The sequence below is a fragment of the Ambystoma mexicanum genome, chromosome 12 (genome assembly GCF_040938575.1).
Source record: "Ambystoma mexicanum isolate Mex_15411 chromosome 12, UKY_AmexF1_1, whole genome shotgun sequence".
Lineage (NCBI taxonomy): Eukaryota > Metazoa > Chordata > Amphibia > Caudata > Ambystomatidae > Ambystoma > Ambystoma mexicanum.
This window is the reverse complement of record NC_090936.1, coordinates 670,978,141-670,993,699: the sequence shown is the minus strand read 5'-3', so window position 1 is coordinate 670,993,699 and position 15,559 is coordinate 670,978,141. Positions and strand designations below refer to the sequence as shown.

General features: G+C 42.7%; 1 protein-coding gene across 1 annotated transcript in view; it reads left to right on the top strand.

Moving 5' to 3' along the window:
- LRRK2 (leucine rich repeat kinase 2) overlaps positions 1–15,559 on the top strand; it is a 2,398,611-nt gene that overhangs the window by 1,518,152 nt on the left and 864,900 nt on the right. Inside the window, exon 37 of the mRNA XM_069629211.1 lies at positions 14,222–14,413. Coding sequence (XP_069485312.1) covers positions 14,222–14,413 — 192 coding nt within the window. The remainder of the gene's footprint in view (positions 1–14,221; positions 14,414–15,559) is intronic.

The following is a 15,559-nucleotide window of genomic DNA, read 5'->3' as shown; positions in this document are numbered from 1 at the left end:
AATAGGCAACTCCTAATGTGTTGCAGAAAAAATAATAACCATCGAAAAAACGTTTTCGTTTTGTGCTTTAAAATAAGTAAACTCATGCATATTCTTGTCACGTGTTCAACTCCAGCAGTGCACAAATTGAACATTCTACCATAAACAGTTCTTTGTCAATTAAAGGCTGAAACGAATCACAGGAAACTATTTTACAAGCAAGGAACTTGAAAAGCTTCCCATGTCTTTAAGTGCTACAGTGACAGCAGGAAATCTCTTTGCTCACTCAAGCGGCGGGTGCTTTGTCGTCAGAGCCGAGGTGTAATAACTGATTGCAGAGCTGTTCTAATGTCATTTTCTGGTTACAGGTCAGTTCTGATGTCACAACTAGCTTGTAATAAGAACATTGTTTCCAGGTTTTTGTACGGACATTGCAGGCCGTTATGTATTAAAAAGGCAATAGTGTACACCCTTTTCAGTCTACATTACCTGTAGTGCTTTTAGGATTAATACAATTGTACTGTTCTAAGGTGTTAAATGTACTGAAAGAAACGCAGTGTGTTTATTTATAGCTGGAGTACACAAACCAATTCAATGCAAAAGAATGACCACATCCTCCACTCTAGCACATTCTGCACTGATAAAAGCAAACACCATGAATTGTTTATACATCTCCTTTACTCCTGCTTTTTCTGTTTCTAATGCACGGTCTAAAACACAGTGTTCCACATTTGCTGAAAGCACTGCTGTGCTGCGCCAACAGGACACCATGCTCCGTTCCTACTGGTGCACCCAACACTCGTATGTGTAACACTACCTTGTATTATTGGTGGTGTGAGAATCCAGAGGCAGAAAGAGTGCAGACGCAGGATTATTGCTTCCAGGTCACTGTATTAAAATAATAGAGAGGGTTGGAAAAACGCCTAACTTACCCAATTTCTAAATGGGAGTATTCTCAACCATTAAAGCAAACCATAGTTCAGTCGTTGACAGGATGTTAAAATAAAGTGACTACCGTCCTGTGTCAAAACAAAACCACAACTTACTGTGATCCTCACACTTGATAGAACCCACAATTAGTTCTTAGGAAAACAAACAATAGTGGGCTGCTTCTCTGGTGCTGCCCAATGGCTCTTTTGCCTGTTTAGTAAAACAAAGTCCATTTCCCAGGGGGACACTCACCTTCCCTGGTCTTTCCAAATGTTCAGGTTCTTGAAACCCAGTATGCCAGGGGGACACTCCCCTTTCCTGGCCTGTCCTTAATTTTGTTTGTGTCACTGATTTATAACGCTTTATGGTTTCTGTAGACTTAGTGGGGTTTATTCAGGGGAATGGGAGTTGGTCCTTGTTTATGCACTTCTTAAGTAAGTAACTTAATTAGTTCATTAGAGTGTTCCAGCCAGCCTCCTCCTTCCCCTCTCTGTACGTTAGATTGCAGCGTTATAACTGGTTCACGTCTTTCCTGGTTAGCTTCACTCGGCTCTACAGCGTGTGTTCCAGGTGGCGTGCTGTTTCCCTCCTTTTTTACGCACTACGTTGCTCACCAGGATCAAAAGCCTGACGACAGTGCTATCTGTGCGTTACCCCATGACCTCTCCACACAGTGTAGCGCTTCCACCGGCTGCCTTCTTGTTTCACACAGTGCATTCACTGCACCACTGGAGGGTTTCTCTGTCCCCTGTCTATTTAAAAGTCAATTTCGCTGGGAAGCACCAGCATCTCTTGGGCATCAGAGTTCCTCCTGCTACAGGGAGAATTCCGTCCTCCAAGCTCCCCCACCCCCTGAGGTACTCTACCACTGTCCGTAGTTGCTTGCTTATCCACCCTTGCGGGGTTCCCACTATACCGAATAAGCCGCTGGTCACCTGGCTCCTCCTCCAGTCTCCTCTTAGTACTACGGGGTTGATGCAGGTCTTCCCGAACTGGGGTGAATCTCTCCGCCTTCCGATGGCTGCCCAGTCCTCCTGTTGTGTCCCAGCCAGTGAAGTTGGAACCACTCTCTCCAGCTCTGGTTTCCACAGGCACTCGAGCTGGATAGGTGGTTTTTCCCTGGGGTCGGGAATACGTTAAAAGTATACACTTTTGCGTGCCGTGTTTCTCCGCTTCCACTCTTGCTGCTTTTGTCTCAAGTTTTCATCGGGTCCTTCTGGTCTCCATCTCTCTCTCTCTACATTCACTATTACTCCAACTATTTCAACGTCTCTGCCACCACAGCCTCCACTGCTACTGCCCCTACTTTCACTACAACTACTTAGTTGTGGTCCCTCTTCTGTTTTTATGCGAAGAGTATTTCCATTGCCTGACCAATAACTAGAATGCTGTTGATGCTTCTCACTTGACTCCAGGCAGTGCTTCGTCACACTACTCACTGCACTAGTTACTGATGACATTTTATTAACGACTTTGTGACGTAGTGTATGAATCTTATAACTTGGGGTAGTGCTTATGGGAAGAAAAAGCGGGACGTAACCCTTGGGTTAGTCACAGTGATGAGGCTTACTTATATGTGATATCTTGCACTATATGTTGTTTTGTAGAGAATCCATTGCTTGTTTTCTGTAAACATTTCATAGATGCAAGTGCCCGTGGCCAAAATAAGTCCTAAGCGAAGTGTTTTAGTGCAAGAGGGGCTGCAGTAGGTCTTTGACGCTCTAGTTCATCATGAGAAAACAGACTATTGGCTTAGGCATTCATGAAATGTTTCTTTTCTTTTGCTAAAACTGTTCATTAAACACAACATCCCAAAGGACAGAAAGGAAGAACTTGTTCAAAAAGAAAAGACCATATAAGCATGACTCACCCATTTAAACCTGCAACCGGCCTGGGACTCTGCGACATATAGATGCGGTGATGCAATCTGCAAACGCCTATTGTAAAGATTTGTAAAATATTGTCACTTCTCCCCAAGGGGGGAGCCCTTTCGCATGAGATTAGGGAGGTGCAGCCGCTAACCAGTAGTCCCTCTAAGGGTGGTATAATGGGGAGGGAATCATGGGGAGGGACTCGCCCTCTGGGTACAAGGACGATCCCCTTGGGTACAGCCCATTGGCCAGCATCACACCCCAACTTTCCCTACCCCCCAAACCAAACCACTTTCTTGATAGTAGATCCATGTATTTCTGTAGCTTAGGTGAAACAACCACAACAGAAAGTACCAGGATGAAGAAGAGCACAGAAGGCATGACGATTACTAACTGTGCTAGTACTGGTACAAGGTGGCCCAGAGGATGCATAAAGATAAATCCATCAAGAACAACAAAGGACCTTGACAATCCACCAGGGCAGGACTGGCAACATTGTACAAGAAGATAAGAAGGTCTGAAGTCTTGGTCAAGCCCAGCCAGGAGAGGACGCATGTGGGTAAACCATCCAGAGCGGGAGTTTTGAATTCTGTCGGCTGAGCGGAGAAACCAAAGAGCAAAGGACGCCGGCAAAGTGCTGAGGGAATTCTCCATGGGTGCAGCTGGAGCGGACCTGATCACGATGCAGGAAGTGGAAGCTGAGCAGTCTAGTAGAGGTAAGAGCCACCACACTGCTGGAGAAGCTAAGGAGAGACGCCTGACGAGCGGGAGATATGTGTCCTAGTCTCAGGAAGCCCCAGTGCTGCACTGAAGCCCAAAAGGTTACAGGAGGTACGAGAGACCCGCAAGGGACATGGGTGTGTGGAAGGGAGTCAGGCTCAAGAGGCTCTCTGTCGACCCAGTAGTAATAGTCAAACTAGGAGAGGTTCCTCATCGCAGTTGCAGCAACAAGCCCTCTGGTCTGGGACCCCAACATAGTATATTTAGTATCCGCGGAAAGCCTCCTTGTCGCAATGGCAGGGAAAAATCAGCTGAGACCCCGAGAAGGACTTGGGACTTTGCCAATTCCAGGAGAAGGGGGTCATTCTCCAGCTTCTGAAAGTTGAAGGAACTAAAAGTCCTTGTGATCCAGAGATGCCAGGGGAAAGGAGTCATTCCCCCTGGCTTTCGTATGAACTATATTGCAGTGTGTTCCAGGGGGAAGGGACTCATTCCCCTGGCTTTGGTACAAACTATATTGAAGTGTGTGAACCAATACCTGGAGAAGGGAGTCATTCTCCTGGTTCCAAAAGTTGACTGCTGTAAAGGTTTGTTAGCACCACAAGCCAGGGGAAGGGAGTAATTTGCCCTGGAATGCTTTTTGCCAAAGAGCATTTCTGAGAATACCACCCAACTACCAGGAGAAGGGAGTTATTCTTCTGGAGAAGCAACTTTTCTGTTGACTTATTCTTTAGTTGTAGTGTAAGAGATAGAAGTAGGTTATGACAGAGGGTGGTGGATTTTGATTTCGACTGACAGTCTGACAGCTCCTTTAGTATTAGTTTGAGGCAGGGAAACCCCTCTCAAAAGATGGGAATCGTGAGGGTTTCTTTTCCAAGAAATGAATGTCTTGGCCAAACAATATGCCACCCATGTGTCGGCATCCTTCTTCAACACCCTTACACTATCATCTGCACACCAGCCCCATACCTGCTCCAAACCTCCAAAAGCAGCAGCTTTGTTTTGTGGACTCACACCAGGGTAAGAGCCACCACCAGTGGTGGAGCCAGCGATAGGCTAGAGGGACTGAAGCCCTCCAAATGGAGCTAGTTGCAGGCGGAAGGCAGTACTTTGCACTGACAAGGGTGCTGCCGGGAAAGGGGAGTTAAAGCAAAAAGCTGTAGAATGACGCCCCTGTGAGAGCAGAGTTTTTCAACAATCATTAATGGCCCGCAGGAATAAGTGTAAAGTGGCGGAGGTCAAAAGCCTATCTTGGCCATATCAGTATACCCCCACTCATGAAACCAAAGACGTGACTGCTCTGCTCAGCTTTTAGATGATTCACACCTCCCAATAATTAGCATCTCTTTATGAAATGAAATAGCCTACAAATGAGGGTGGAAGATGGATGTAATGGGCCAAAGGAAGGCTTGATAAATAAAGTAAGGCATGAAAGAAAACAAGACTTGTTTGTGTGTGTGTGTGTGTGCGCGCACACAATTGATGGTGTACATGCAGGCACTCGGATGGGTATTTGGCTAGCACCATGGCCCTACTTGCAACACAATTTTTAAAACTGTTCTCCAGTCAACCCCCAAATGTTGGCACCTTACAAAATGTCTGCTTGCCAGCAACTCACTGAGCCAATCCGTGGGATGCTTATAGCCTACACCCTCCGATATCCATTTTCAGCCACTAGAAAGTACTCCGGGGCATCTAAGGCAGCCTCAAGAAGGAAGCGTTTGAGCTTGACAGTGATTCGCCCATCTCATTGCCCTGGTGACTGCGGCCCCTATAAACTTGTTTTGCATACCAAAAAATGAGTCCAGACAGTAGTAGAGCTAACAATGAAGCTAGTAAATATAAGCTTTTTATGTAGAGTGGATTATATCATGTTCAATGCTTTCAAAATATAATGCATAACCATTTGGAGTCCTGTTAGCCAGATGAAAATGCAGTGTGTTTGCTGGACCGTTGTATTTTTTTCTTCTTTGGAAAACAATCTTGAAATGATAATATCTTTACTAGGCAAGCCCATATTTGATTTTGTTAACTTTCAGGACACAAAGATCGATTCTCCATGCAGTTCTCAGCCAAATAAAGAGTTGGTTAGATATGGCGGGCTAAGTATAAACCTGGTATACACCCCTGCCAGGTCTCATCTTGTAAAGTTTAGCTTGTAATTCACTACAAGGCAGAACATGTTTGCAAACCAGTTTTCCAATGACATGGTACTCTGAGGCCGGAAACTAAACAATTGGTTAGTTGCATACATTGACACAGAAATGTATTTGCATATGCTTTCAAACAATATGAAAGCTGAGGCATTAAGTTACCTAAAATGTCATTTCATTAAAGTAATTTACCTGCCTGGAGAAAAGTATGCATTTTTGAAGTAACTCTTAAAGTACCAGTAGGTCCACCAATTGAGATATGGCGGGACTCGCTACTGTTCTCTTCATACCATTAGTTTCTGCACTATGTGTGATAAACTCAATCTGAAAAGATGCAACCTCAATCACATATGCAAAGGGATGGCATTCAGTTTGTCCTAATCACAACTTAGATGGGAAATCCATGAGAAAATGACAACAAAAATGTAATCATAATGAAATATGGTTGCTACAGGTAGAATTTTTGCAAAGGGTCATTGAATAAAATTATCAGGTAAAATTATAAATGTGGTCTCCAAAACCAAGTAGCTGTCATGTATCCACATTGGTCATTCAGCACAGTCTACATTCGTTGACTCTTCAAAGCTTCACTATTTCCTGCTGTGTTCTGTCACTATAGGGTCCCATGTCATGATTTCAACCGTGAAAGAGCCAGCAGTAAGTAACCTTTTTAAAGTTGGGTGTATTAGGTGTTTTTTTTTTTTTTTGCTTTCCAGAGGAATACCACACCTACCCTCCTTGCATACCAATCTTAATCCTTATGACAAAGTGCCCTGCCTGATCTTCTGATCTACCTGGTCCATCAATGGGTCGCAGGAGTGGCATGGCAAGGACTCTCTGGCTACAACACCATCCCTGCAATAATTGAAGACCGGAGTTAATTTAATACTTTGACAACTTCTTATATTTCAGGCATCTCCACACTTTCAAGATACACATACAAGCGACACCACTCCCTTTACCCACATTATTAATATGTAAAAAAGAAATGGCTATCACATGATGGCAGATGCAATAGACAAAGCCTGCATCAGATAGGAAACTATGCTAATTGCCCAGTTCTCAGATGAGTGAGTCTATTAGCTTGTAAATGGACTAATTACAGGCATAAACATATTACTTTCAAGTAACTTCATCAGTTGTATTACTCTACCAAACAGTCACATCTATGCAATGCCACAAGCAAGCAAGTAAAGTGTTTATTGGCATCCAGTTGTACTGAGAATCATTGTCATAACAGGCCAGTGCATTCTGTGATGAATCTGAGGAGGTCGTCCCTTCTCCCCTAGGGGGATACCTTTTCCCATGGGGCCCAGGGCAGTCCGTCCACAGTACAATAGTCCCCCTGGGGTGGTGCACTAAGGGAGGATCACATGGAAAAGGTAATCCCGCTATACGAATGGAGAAGACCATCACCAGAGAACGCGCTGTCCACCGGCTTTATTACCTCCAACACCTCCTTCAACTTTAAATCCTCCTTCCCCCTTCTTAGAGATAGCTGATATATTTTATTGTCCACTCCGTCCACCTAATCTAGATGACAACACTGAAAACCTGTATAATGCAAACTATCCTGAATATAGTTCTGAAACTAACAGTGTGACAAAGAAGATGCCTGCGAGTACCAAGATCACTTGCAAGAAACAGAACGAGCGGTTTAGTTTTCAAATGGCAGTGAATTGCCCTAAGCAGTACATCAGACCGTTGCAGGAAGTGGAGAGCAGTTCAAGCTCAAGCTGATCAGAACAGCAGGAGAGACACGAGAAGGATCCCTCCCCCAAAGAGGAATAGCGGGAGCCGTACACGGAAGCGGCTGATGTAAGAGCAGGACCTGGTAAAGCACACAGGAGTCAGTGTGCACGGCTGGAGGGAATCTTCAGTCTGAGCCGCTGCAGTTCCCGCTGGATGCCCAAACACTGCCGGAGCCTCCACAAGGGATACAGCTGCCCGGGAACCACTGCTTACATCGAGAAGGAAGCAAACAGGTATGTGGGTTGCCTGGGAGCTGTGAGAGGTCTGGCAAGCAACAGGGTGAACTCAAGAACAGAAGAGAGAGGGTCTGGGACCCTAAAGTTAATGAGAGACTGTTGTATACTTGGTAGCAGAGTGAATCGAGCAGATAGAATGCAACAGTGTGAGTCTGGGACCTGCACCCATATGAGAAGCCAACGCTGAAAGAAAAGCGGTTCTGGGACCCCATAAGAAGAAAAGAGATAGCCCAAGAAAGAATACTTGCTTGGTAGGAGAGTGAACCAAGCCACACAAAGTATTGCAAGTCTGGGACCCGCACCCACATGAGAGACTGAGGATCAGAGGATCAAGAACCTTGGTCTCCAATGAACGAAGGACAAAAGAACTGCGAATTTGAGAAACAGTTCCTCATGAGTTATCCAAAACCTTGGGATAAGAAGTAGTCTAGGGGAAAGGAGCACCACCCTGACTTTGAAGCCTTACATTTCTGGAACATTATTTTTTCATCCCATTAAAACCAGTGAAACAGGGAACTTTTATGTTGATTGAGAACACCAAGGACACTGTTTATTTTTGAGAAAAGAAGCCCCTTTGCAGTTATTTCAGATGATTAGTGCTAGGGACAGAAGTAGGTTTTGGAACATGACGGTGACAGACCTTTTCTTAGTTTCGGACTTCCTGACAATTTCACTAGTTTTCCTTTGAGCTAGGGAAACCTGTCTTAGTTTTAGGGATAGATAAGCACTTTTCCAACCTTTTCTTATTTAATAAGTCTTTATCCAAAACATGCCACCATTGTGTCCGAGCCTTACTTCTGCTGCCTTACAATTCCCTCCATGCCACATATTTAGCTACTAGGTCTCTTTAAACCAATAAAAGTGATCAATCGCAGCTCCTTTAGCATGCCACTACTGGTCACCAAGTCCTTATCCACAGTGTGGTTGTGATTAATCCTGTGGAGTCATCAATGATCCCCAGCCTAATATTGCCTCCCATGTGGCCAGGTGTCGGCAGATCCTACCTGCTCCTGAATCTGGAGGAGGTATTATGTGACAGGATCACATGGGAGGAGATGGCTGTAGGGGAAATGTGGTGACCCCAGCAGGAGAGATGCAGTATTCTTCCCTTCCTGATAAAGACCCTATAATTCCTACATTTCTGATCGCTTGTTGTCATTTTACAAATCTCTCTCATTGTAAAATAAAACCTTCCTGCAAAACATTTTGAGCAGAATGCTAGTCAAAACTCATATCCACATAATACTCACTTATCATATCCTGTCTCTGATATCTTAGATTTAAGCAAAGATTCAAAACATTATAACTTTAAAATATCTAACATTCCCATGTACTACAACTCCCAGAACGCCTCAAGTACTAAGACGAGGAAGAGGAAGGAGGAGTTAATGTGGATTGAAGGAAACACCAAGCTAAACGTGCAGAGTAGTTGTCACGATGGAAATTGTCTGCGTGGGACATTTAAACCTGGTGAATACCTTCAATGGAGGAATTGAGAAGAGAGATGCAGACTGAGCGAAGCAGAAAGCAGAACTGAAGGAAGAAGCACAGTGCTGAGAGAGACAGATGCTCACAAACAATCGCTTGTGAGCATACTTTACCAGAGAGGCATGAGACTGGGAGAAGCGCAGCAGGTTCCTTGGAAGGGCTGCTTAGAGCCAGGCAGCAGCAGCAAGGCTGTTGGGGATACGGTCTTGTTGAGCAGCCACGGTTCAACCGACAGATGAAAGCGGAGCCGTCGGGGGGAAAATGAATGAGTGTCTGCAAAGCACGAGAAGCCTTCCCAGAGTTCAAACTTTGCTGCAGCAACATGTCAAGGTTTGGAAATTCCATCAAACACTGTTGAGCCTGCCTATAGGTGTTGAGGAGCCGTAGGCATGCCGACGGGCACATGAACAATTGAAACGCTTATTTGAAAATCAACCAAGTAAATTAGAAAGACAGAATTTACACAAGTCCACATATAGGAGAAGCCAATATAGGGACTGTTGGAGTAAATGTTATCACCAGCAGATGAGCATTAATGAAAAAGTTGAAAGGCAAAATGTGTACAAGTCTCCATATATGAGATGTAAATTTGGGCAAAATTGGAACAAGCATTGCCATAAGCAAATTAATATCAGTGTAGAAGTTGACAGAACTTGAACAAGTCTACATATATGAGATGTCAATATGTGGGGAGTTGGAACAAGTAGTATCTTAAGTCAATGAAGTATGAACAGTGAAGGAGTTCAACTGTGTTATACTGGAAGAGAACATTGTAGAACGTCTTGATGAAAGAACGACATCAGGCACTGAGCCTTTTGGGAGAGAGATACCTGGCAGAGGAGTCTACCAGGTAATCCATTTAAAATTGTAGAAAGAGAAGTCCTGTTGAAAGAAGCACATCAGGCATAGAACCTTTGGGGCAAAAGATACCTGGCAAGAATGTATACCAGCGTTTCTGCACAGCTCAAAAGGATTCCTGGCACAATTGTATACCAGGAGACCATGCTCAAGAAAGTGTTGTGTGAAAGAGAAATCTCTACTACTCTTGATGAGTGTTTGTTTGAAATGATACTCCTCCTTATGAAAGGGTTGTATGAAAGAGACATTTATAAATTCTTAAGGAATCATTGTTTGGGAAAATACACCTTTTGCTGTCCTCAAAGTTTTGAGTGAAAGAGACGTTTCTACTACTCTTGAGGATCCATTGTTTTAAAAAAGTTGTTGTGTAAAAGAGACACTTTTGTTATTCTTAAAAAAAAACGTATTGCCATCTTGAAGAAAGTGTTATGTGGAAGAGACATTTCTGCTAATCTTAACGAATCATTGTTTGAAAAGGACATTTTTGCTATCCTACCTGAAATAGTCCAGTGGAAGGGAGCCACCTCCTGGATTCAAGGATTGTTGATTCTTTCTCATATTTGATTTTTATACACTTTTTGCTAAATCAAAACCAGTGACACTTACTTGCACCTTTGATTGTTCATTTTTAGTGTGAGGGTCGGATACGTTTTGGACACAAGGACAGTTTGTATGATTTTGATGATGAGACACAGACTGATCTTTAGTTTTAGTTTCCTAGGCAGGGAAGCTCTCTTTAGGATAGGGGCAGAAAGGCCTTTATTTTAATTAAGATGTCTGATGTTAAAAACATTACAACTCTGTGTCCGTTTCTCATTTCTGACCCCTCACAGTGGTACAGAGGCTCCATGCTCATACACGACAGGTGGCTGAAAGTGTTGGTATGGTGTGAGGAAATTAAGGTTTGGTTTGAAAATTTATTAACCCAACATGCAAAATAAAGGACATTTGGACCCATTTGAGAACCTTCCCACTAACTGTGTCATCGTCGCAGGAACTGGTTCTTTAGACTGACAAAATGTGCATCCTTGCCAGAGACGATCATAGCTGTGTGTTGATTTATAGTCTGCCAATGCTAAATGTGATGTGGGTTATCAGGGTTATGTGTATTTGTTTTAATAATTTATAGATGCATAAATCCCGGGCCAATAGAATCTATTTACAATTTGTGCCTGAGTTTTTGCAGTTCCTAAACTGTCTCTTGTCAAATGAGAAGGAGCTATTTTCGAGGACAATATATTTGTGACTTTTAGGCACTACAATTTGTGACGGGGGTATACCAGTTAGTCCCATATGTCCTCTAATTCAGCCTTAAGAAAAAAATAATTGTCTAGTCTTTCCTCTACCCTCATCTTCTGATTTTACATGAACAAATGGTTCTGCCAATAAAGGATCATTTCCCTGAACAAAAGCAAGGTTAGGAATAATTTCATCCTCTTCATCAATATTGGGTTTTATTATAGGCTCTCCTGGGGTTTCTACATCTGCTTCGACAAAACCTTGAGTTCCTCTCCCTCTTTGATCACTGTACTTAGTTTCTTGTGGTTTGGGAATAGAGCCTTCTCCAATATCCCTTGGGCTGTTCTTTCTCCTGCTTTAACTTGATAAGCTTTCTTCCCTCTATTTCGAATTAATATCTTAATATCTCCCCTATAATCAGCATCAATTATTCCCACAAACACGTCTAAGCCATAGCGCCAGGCCAGGCCTGAACTAGAGGCATGTTTGATATAGATACCGGTGTGAGGAACATAAACCAAGTCTGTTGATATCAACGCCCTAACTCCAGGCTCAATTAATGCCCCGTGACTACTATAAATGTCAAATCCTATAGATTACTCCGTAGCAATGGTAGTTTGGAGGCCCTTTTACTAAATATCTCAAATTTAAAGTTTCCTCAATTTGTGTCAATTGATTCAGATCCCAATCTGACACCATATGTGAGGGTTCAGAAATGCAAGGTGGACACGTAGATAAAGTTTGCTCACAAGTAGTCCTCTTTAATTAAACAATATGGGTGAGAAAAATGCCTCATATTTACCTAACCTAACTGGGATTTCCCTTCTTAGTGAACTAAGACTAAAGGAAAACACTTCAAAAAGGTTGTTGTGCCTCACACTTAAATAAACAACAAAATGTACAGGTATTAGATGGCTGATCAACTCAACAAAAGAATGAATATTTACAAACACAATTGTATAACCAAGTTACCGTCTATTCTGGGTCAGATCCCCTTTACACAGAATTAAAGCAGGATTTGTAGGTCAGTTCCAGTCAAGAAAATTATTTTCAGTGTACAAAGTCTGTTTGGAAAAATGCACAAAAGTTCAATACATAAATCTTCCACGTGACACTTGGATTAAATGCAAGACAACGTTTCCTTGCAAGATGACTATTCAAAGTGTTCCCACTCTTGGATTGTTAAATGTTTTTCTCTTCGTGTAAAACAAGATTTTGTCAGCATGAATTTTTAATACAGTTCAAATCATCACATTCTAATGGCCTTCACCACCACCTTCAGCCACAATTGCAGTACTTGAGCTCCTCCCTCCTTTGGGTCAGCCAGCCTCCACACTGCTTCCCGCAGCGCAATCTCTGCACCGTAAGGCCACAACTTCAATGTCACTCTCAGGACCGTAACTCTTGGAAACTGAAGCGGTGGTCCTGAGGTTTCCTCTATGCTTCTGTTGCTCAAACAGCGGATGAGTTCTCTTGATCTGCACCTGAGGGCGTCTTAAGTAGTCACAAGTCCCGCTCAGGTGCGGATCATCAGAGTCATTAGTGTCTGAACTCCCCTTCCTCGTCCCAGTACTGGAAGCATTATGGGACTTTCACGCATTTTTGTCGCATATTTCTATTTTACAATAAGCCTTCAAAATTGAGGGATCACTAAGGAAGTTAGCTAAGGGATTTTCCCCATTTCCCTGGCCTGCCCCGACCCCCTATGTGATCCTCCCGCAGAAGACCACCCCCAAGGTCAGGATCAGGAATCTTCTGCCTTTCCCAGGCCATATGAGAAGGGTCCCTAGCCAGGGTTTTTGGGATGATCAGCTCTGAATCATCACAATAATGTGAGCTCACTTTCTCATCCTTCTGAAATCTGTGAGATGAGTATCACCAAGCTGGGAAATATTGTGCCAAGAAACAATTTAGTTGTGGTGTGTAATTAATCAATATTGCCACCTTATTACTCTTTACACTTGGAATGCACAGCATAAGTATGGAGAACAAGCCAGGCATAGACAAGAAAACCAGAAGTCTCTACCTACAGTTCTCTTTTGCATAAGCAGTGGTGTTTGGGATGATTTGAAGAACGGGATGTGTAAGGAGTCACTTTACTGAAGGTGATAGTCCACAATAGATTTGTTGGAGGTTGGCAAGGATGGTGGATCGAGGAGTTACTTGCGAGTAGGGATGAATGACTTGAGAAAGACACGTTTTCAGTAGTATTCTGAAGACATGTTGTCAGTAGTATTGTGAAGGTCTGTACTTTCCCCAGCATCCAGCGATTCCTACCTTACCCTTTTGAAACTGAAATGACGCCTCATCAGAAACCAGGGTAAACTGTACAAAGACATCCAAATGACTGTTTCCTGTAGACACGACTTAATGACCTATTAGTCTGTTAACTGCTTTGCAATTCCATGCAATGGGTAACAACCGTTTGCATACTATATTTTCACTGTGATCCTTCTTTGATGACAGTTTTACATGGTAACAAAATGTACATTGGATCATGATGCAAATCTTATTGCTACACTGCCCTTTTCCTCTAAAAAGAAAGAGGCACCTGACAACGAAACTGCAGATTAAACAAGGGTTAGCCGCAACACTCCAACCCAGTCCTATCTATCGTGATGAATTATGCCTCTTTGTGGCGGACGCCTCTGCTACCTCTTCTGTGTTCAGACACCCTTATCAACTATCTAGCATGGGTTAATTAGCAGTCTTTTCTGCAAGCATATTGGGTGCAAAGTTTAAGTCCTTGGCTTATGTGTCAGTAAAGAGAACGTATGAGAAAATGCAGGCTGCTGGGCCACTTAAGCCCTAGCCATCATTGTAGTTATTGCTGTTCCTTGGAAAGTTTAGTTCTCATCTGTTAACTAAATACAATGAACAACTTGTTAGATAGTATGATGACTTAGTTACCATGAAACTAGAATTCTAGTAAAGTGATGTTCATATGTTTAATCTGATGCCAGGTTTTGATCAAAACAATGCTTTTATTTAATAGGTTGCATTTTGTTGGGGCAAATAGTGGACCACATCGATTCCCTCATGGAAGAATGGTTCCCAGGCCTATTGGAAACTGATGTATGTGGTGAAGGTGAAACACTTTTGAAAAAGTGGGTTTTATACAGCTTTGAGGATGGTCAAGAACCTAAACGGATTTTACTTGATGATTTACTGAAGGAAGCTGAAGAAGGTATTTATTTAACTTGACCTATACATTAATATGTGTTGCACAGTCTGTTTTACTAATCGGGAAATGTTGCAGATGTGTAAAACTCTACTGTAATATTGAACTCAAGGTAAATATTATTGTTTGAATTCAGTGTGTACTGCCCATGCAAATACCCTTCGCTAATGTACACATCCAATTGATTGCCTACCTTTGAGCAATGAGGTATTGCTCATGTATAGGTTATAAGATGAAAGTCTAACTTTGGAGCTACTGTGAGAACGCCATGTTTTATTTGTGAAAACACGACTACATCATGGGTTATTTTCCCTCTCTTGATATATTGTTGATTGTACCACTAGGAAAGTAATTATTTAAACATTGAAATATAAATTTAAATTATTTGGTGGTTTGTTACTACTAATACTGGGGTCATTATCTACTGCTTTGGTCGTGATCAAGATTCAAATGTTTGAGTGGTTATGAAAATGTCATATTTGCTCATTAGCCTTATTTTGGTGCAACAAATGTGTACCATAATTGATTGATTCTACTTCAAATACTTACTGTATACTGGCACCACTGACATTTTCTTCTACTAGGGAAGTGGTGTATGCAACAATAACTTCGGAGTGATAGGACACATTCTTCCAGTTCCCCTTATGCTCCTGGCTTTTCCAGTTTAATGTGTACACTTCTTGATCTCAGAGGTCACCAACATAGCATTGCAATACCAGCTGCAAGTGATGGGTCATACATGCATTTTATTAAAGCTTTTTTGATGGGTCTTGCGCACCCCCAGCCATTTGCTTTTTCTTTCTGTGTAAGGGCCAGTGGGAATGCATGTTTGCCAATTTGCTAAATATTCATTGGTTAAAATAAGAAACCTTGGAGGGATAGTGGACTTTGGTGTGTTATTTAGATCATTCACTCAGGACAAATCCTGATGGGTTGATTCTAACTTATCGCGACCCATTTCCAAAGACAATAGGTTTTACCAGGCTTTTGTTGTGTTAAGGCACTGCTATCTCTTTGGTCGCCTGAATCTTAAGACCCCAAGGATTCTGTTGTCCCTAGATGTACACAAGGGCAACTCTTGGACCTGCGGGAATTGGTCAGCCAGGTCTTAAAGCTTAGCAGCGGTAACCCATAAGAAGCAACGTGAATGCG